Source organism: Empidonax traillii, unplaced genomic scaffold, assembly GCF_003031625.1.
Source record: "Empidonax traillii isolate 1590-97213 ecotype Southwest subspecies unplaced genomic scaffold, ASM303162v1 scaffold73:size1297144, whole genome shotgun sequence".
NCBI classification, from domain to species: Eukaryota; Metazoa; Chordata; class Aves; order Passeriformes; family Tyrannidae; genus Empidonax; species Empidonax traillii.
In genome coordinates, this window is record NW_020955266.1 from 899586 (window position 1) to 905655 (window position 6070).

General features: G+C 51.6%; 1 protein-coding gene across 1 annotated transcript; it reads right to left on the reverse strand.

Moving 5' to 3' along the window:
• Positions 1–2992: 2992 nt before the first annotated feature.
• On the reverse strand, positions 2993–5328 carry WFIKKN2 (WAP, follistatin/kazal, immunoglobulin, kunitz and netrin domain containing 2). Its single transcript, XM_027880631.1, has one exon. The coding sequence runs from the start codon at positions 5257–5259 to the stop codon at positions 3817–3819; it is 1443 nt and encodes a 480-aa protein (XP_027736432.1). The 5' UTR covers positions 5260–5328; the 3' UTR covers positions 2993–3816.
• Positions 5329–6070: the final 742 nt, after the last annotated feature.

The following is a 6070-nucleotide window of genomic DNA, read 5'->3' on the forward strand; positions in this document are numbered from 1 at the left end:
ATCACAACCGCCCCTCTCAGGAACTGAGACCCGTGGCCAGGGGGTGATTCTTGCAGGGGTCCCTAGCACCCTTTGAAACAATTGGGAACTAAGCTCATAAATACCTTTGCCGTCTGAATCATATTGCACTGGCGTCATCACCTCTGTTTGCTCCTCGTTCTGGAGCCGGTTGCCCATTAAAACTTCAGCCTGACCTCATCTCGAGCCCCTGCCATGAGAACACGCTCGGTTTCCTCCTTCCTTTGACCTCGGCGGCTCCGGGCTCGGCGGCGATGCAGGATGTGCCTCTGAGTAATCACCCAGCCGGCTCCCCGTGCCTGCAGCTCCCGTGCCCTCGTGTCCTGCCCTGTCAGCTCTCAGACAGCCCTGGTGCAACCTGGGCGTGCTCCTGCAGGCCCCGTGCTGCAGCCACACGCCGGCACCTCTTTGCTGATGGTTGTCCCCTGTCAGCAGAGCGGGGCTGCCCCGCCGGTTTGCGAAACCACCTCCTGCTCGGATCCCTGTGCCGGGCGGTGCCCGCCGAGCCGCGGGGTTCGCAGATTCACAGGTCACACTTTCCACCCTCGCTCCATCCAGACTGGGAGGTTGTGCCAGGTGTCCCTCAGGTCCCTCCCAACGCCCTTGGGAGCTCCAGCATAAATAAAATGTAGGATGGAACCTCAGATTGTGAGCAACACAAAAGGGGTTTTCTGACCAGGGGCCACGTGCACGTGCCCATTATTCCTGAGAAGGATGGAGCAACATCCTCCAGTGCCAGTCCCGTGCACCGGCATCCCCAGGTTGCCAGACTGGTCAGGCTTGAATTTTAGACTTCTTAAGGGTTTAATAAGAGGCTGAACTAAAATACTAGCTGTGAGTGGAGAGCTGAATTCTTCAAGGTCAGAAGGTGGAGAAGGTGGGGTTGGGGTCAGTCCCGTGCCACGGGGAGGTGCAGTGCTCCCAGCGTGGCCAGGGATGTCTTTTTTCCCCAGCGAGCGAGTGAGGGATGCTCGTGGCACTGCTCCTTCTGCTCGGGGAGCTGTGGTGGAGCACAGCCCTGTGCCCCCCGAGGGGCTCACAAGGTGGCTCAGCTCTCCTGGCGTGGCTGGGCATGTCCGTGGGTTTGGGTGGGAGCCACACGAGTGTGGCTGTGCTGTGTCTGGGAGCTGGGTTGGGCTGTCCAGCAACCATCTCACTGCACCACGTTGGAAAACTAACCCAGAATGTTCCCCCAGAGTGCCCCCTTGTGCAGGTAAGCCCTCACACTCTAGGCCTGCATGCCCAAAGAGGCCTGACAGACACGTAGTGCCTTGTTCAGCTCTGGGTCTCAGCGCCTCAGACCACTTGTACACTCACTATTTTAAGTGCCTGCTGCCTTCCCAGGGGATTCACCAGGAGAGAAAGCCAAAAGGGCACTTTAGAGCCCAGGCTTCAGCACTGCACTGCGCTGACTGGAGCAGCAATGAACGCTCTGCTTTCAGCTCCCAGCTACATTTGCATCCCAGCTCTTCTGGAACAAATGGCTGCGTGTCTCCCGAGTAATTTTAACACTCCCACACTTGCAAAGTCCTTTAGCTTTTTGGGGGAAAAAAAAGAGCCATATAAACCCTGTGTCTATTAAACCTTCATCCTCCGAAGCCTCCGTGTTAGTATGGCAGGATTGTGCCACTTCCTACAGCTTGCTTGGAAAATGACACGGGAGCAGCAGCGCCTGCCACAGCCCAGGATGACCCGGCGGAGGTGCCAGCTGCTCTGGAGGGCAGCAGGGCCAGCACCTCCCATCTGCAGAAAATGGTCTTCACAAGAACATACACAAACATTAAGGACCTTTAATTGGAGTGGGGTTTTTTGTTTTTGTTTTTGTTCTTGTTTTCACATACACTTAGGAAAGGTACAAAAAAAGACCCAGCAGGTATTTTCTTGGTCAGCAAATGTGATCCAGACTCCTCTCCCTCCCACTTCACTTCTTCTGAAATTACACAAAGAAGATTTAAATGCATTCCTGGTGTGGGAACATTTTGGACAAAACCCAAGCCCAGACCACCAGGAGAGGATCCCAGTTCTCCCTCCTGCTGTGGTCTCTGTCCGTGGCTCAGCTGCAGGTGCAGGGCATGGAAAGCCTTCACGGCAACCAGAGCTGGACTCCCATTTGATGCCGTTTCCCTCACAGTTAGTTTTCCTCCCACCAAACACCTACGATGTGCAGGTTTTGGGTGCTCTGGAGCCTTGCACACCATGCTAAAGCCCAGCATCTGCCTATTTTATCTCCCTTCCCCAGCCCCAACGCACTCCTGCAAAAGCCGCCATGTGCCCATTGCCAGGCACCAGCCTCGGCCACCCTACAGCGATCCCGTAAGATGGCACCACAGGGCAGCGTTGGCTACAACTTCTCTCCTTTCTTCCTCTCCCCCAGACGTGTCTTGACACTGCTCCAGCCCTGAACTGGCCCTTTGTGCGGGGCAGCAAGCTCTGAGCTCTGCCGTAGTCACTTGGCTGAGCCCGTGGAGCGAGGACAAGGCTGGCCACGCTCGCCCCTCTTCCCTGCAATCACAGTCCTCAGCGAGGCAGGATGTTTCCAGGATCAGCCTTTTCTTTATTTAAGGATTTTTGCATAGGCAAATGTTACATTTTTTGGGGCACACAAAGGTCAAAATGATCGATCCTATGTGTATGCACTCGCTCCCACCCCACAGCCCATGCTGGCTCTCCCAGGGAATTTATCCACACGTATATACAGTGGTCTGGTAGAAAGTGTTTTCTGAGGTTTTGAAACGCTCTAAAAAGGCTCTAAAAGGGTAACACTGATAAAAGCCTTTAAAGAGTGTCCACTCTGTCAGCCTGTGTCTGTGCAGCTCGGATTCAGCAGCTTTGTGTCTGCCTAATGCAGTTTGCAGGCTGTGTATTGCACTTCCCTGGGCTGAATTTTGTTCTGACTCCTCTTGCTTTGCTCTTTCGTCTATAAAAGCAGAATTTCTACTGAAAACAAGCAACAAATCACTGCGTACGCTCAGGTGGAAAGCATTTTCAAAAGCAAGACGGCTGGCAGCCCACACTGCTGTCCTTCTGCCTTGGACTTTTTGTGATAGACAATAAATTGATTGAAACTAAAATAGGGAATGAGGGTGTTTGCTGACCTTGTTCTGGTGACAGAAAAGTCATTTCAGAGTGAGACTGTGCCTTGAGCTTCTACAGGGACCTGTTGTCCTGGGCATAGGATCAAGGGAGTTTTTCCTCCAGAAAGGATTGCAAGATAGGTAGTAGTTGCTATTTCAAAACGAAGTTTTTAAAAAGAAAAAGGAGAATATCAATTAAAGGAAGCAAACTCATAATGCATAGGTTGGTTAAATGTTCACAATTGTAAATACAGACAATAATTTACAGGCTTTTCTCTTGAAATATTAGTGCTGCTATAAGGAGCCAAGCATGTGACTTACTTACAACGACATACCATCGCATTTCCAGACTGAAAATGAGGCAGATTAAATTGACATTATATATTACTTAGCTGTGTACCAACTAGCCAAACAAACGCTATGAATTCCGTCACTTATGATGGAAGCTACATAAAAATTGCATAATTACTGCAGTGAGTCACCTATTTAAATGGCACTCCTATATGGACGAATTGATTTCAATGCAAGATTAATAGCCTTTTGCTGCTGGTTTACGTGCTCGCCAAGGACCAAACTACGTTGTTGCTAAGCATCATTAATGGATTAAAATAGGGGTTCTGTATAATTCCTACGGTGTACCTTCGAACAGCGCGCTTCGTCTGTGCACTAGCCTAGCTCTCGTTAAGCCCTACGTGACACACGGAGCGGGGCGTGCGAGGAGGGGTTAATGCAATCCCAGGAACTCTTTCAAAAGCTCACAGGTTTTCTTGTGGATGACCTCGCGGAGCTTGCGCACGCGCCGGACGCTGGAGGTCCCCACAAAGCTGTCTGGCTGCAGCACGGCCATGCCGTTGTGGACGTCGCCCATGATGATGAGCTGGCCATCCACCGTGGTCATGTTGGGGCACGGGCAGCTCCAGTCCATGTTGAGGAGTGTGATTTCCAGGGGTTCCTTCCCCAGGAATTTTAATCCCATTTTTTCGTCCTTGAGGATCTCCTCCACCGTCACCAGGGCGTGCCCCGAGTCTTGGTCTTCGGTGAGCTCCGTGATGCGGCCCAGGATGACGAAGTCGCTTTTGCAGAAGCTCGTCACCAGCTTCTGGCGGGGTTTGCAGGCCTTGCAGTGCGTGTTCTTCGGGAAGGGGCACATCTCCTCGCAGGCCTCCCGGCTCTCAAAGTTGTTCTCGTTGCCTCCACACCCGCCGTAGATGAAGGACTGGCACTGCTTTGTCAAGCTGTTGTAGGCCCACCTGGGCTCGTAGGCCTTGCAGTGGCCTTGGAGGGCTGGCAGGTTGCAGATGTTGATGGGGCCGTTCATGCACGTTAACATGCAGCTCTCGTAGGTCTCAAAGTGGTTGAGGTTGCTGTTACAGTTCCCGTAGATGAAAGTAAAGCAGTTGTTTTTCTTTGCGTCATAGTACCACCTGGTCTGCTCTTCCCCGCAGTCTTCGCTGTCCGGTTGCTTCAGGCACTCATCGGTTGGAAAATGCGTTTTGTTTTGGGAAGCTTCTTTGGATGTGGGTTCTCCTTTGATGACTGACAAAGGGAAGTCAGCCCTGAGGAGGCCGCCGCTGTTCTGGGCGGTGCAGGTGTAGATTCCCGCATCCTGCAGCTGCGTGTTGTAAATGACCAGCTGGGCGATGTTGGTGACCACGACGTTCCCTCTGACGTGATTTGGCCTCATGATGACTTTGTCTTTCCCATCGACCTGCTTCTCCCACGTGATCTCTGGCTTGGGTCTTCCTGTAACGTCACAGAGGAAGCTGACGGTCTCTCCCACGTAGACGGACTGATGGACAGGGTTGTTCACGAGGGTGGGTGGCAGGATGTCAACCACCGTTGTCTCAGAGTAGGCAGTAGTTGGGCGAGCTGTTGTTTCTGGTGGGATAGGGCTGGTGTTTGGCCAGGTGAGATGGTACCTGCAGGTGACCACGTTCAGTGTAATGCCTTTGATGCAAGCTTCTGCGTCCATGTAGCACTTGTTGTAGTAGGTGAGCCCGTCGGAGGCGCAGGTGAAGCTCGGCTCCTTCTCGCACCTGTCCTTGCACTTGCAGACGGGCTGCCCGTCCCAGATGTCGCACTCTGAGCCTTGCTGGATGCACATGAAACGGTCACAGGTTGCCTCCTTGGGCATTCCCACCGGCCCTTTTTTCCCCTTGACGTCCATGTACCGAGCGGCCACGCAACTCTTCGTTCCACAGACATTGGGGCAGCACTTCTCGAAGGTCTCGCACTCCTGTGGGGGAGGAAAACAACCCCATTGTTACAGGGAACAAAATAAAGGCCTTTTTGGAGACCCAGCAAGCAGACATCCCAGAAACTCAAAGGACATGGTCTGCCACAGATACTTGTGGTCTGAAAACTCAGTGTCCCCACAGGCAACGAGTAAAAACATCTCCTCAGCATCTCCCAGGAGGTGTCTAAACACACTGGGGTTTCTGAAGTGCTTCAGGAGGAGACTCTCTGGAAGGAAAATGTAATTGTGTTTCTTGAACGCAAACCTCATCCTAAGTCTTTACCCCAGAGTCACATGGACTGCTTGGCTACTGAACCAACCTCCCCCCTTCCGTGCTCTCCCAAATGCCTGAGGACAAGTCCTGAGAAACAAGAGCGGATGGAAAGTCTTATCATATGGCTGTAGGCAGTAATCCTTCTTATTTTCCACAGAAGTATGTAAAGTATTATTTGAATTCCCTGAGACTAACAGCCTGCTCTTGGAGGTGAAACTGCCAAGGATTTGTAATTGTTCACATTGTAGAGGAAATAATAGAATATCTCAAAAGTAAGGTAATTCTTGCTCCAAAAATAATTTTTCTATGGTATTTAGAAAAACAAACCCCAAACAGCTCATTATGGCTTCTCTGTCCTATTTTAGTCCTATTTTCAAATGCAGCATCGCTCTTCTAGTGATTTATTACACCCCGCCTCGGCTACAGTCAGCTCTAAATTGTGGTTAATTTTAGCAGAATTTTCATCTT

Coding starts and splice junctions, on each gene's coding strand:
- WFIKKN2 (XM_027880631.1), bottom strand. CDS start 5,259: ATGGACGTCAAGGGGAAAAAAGGGCCGGTGGGAATGCCCAAGGAGGCA.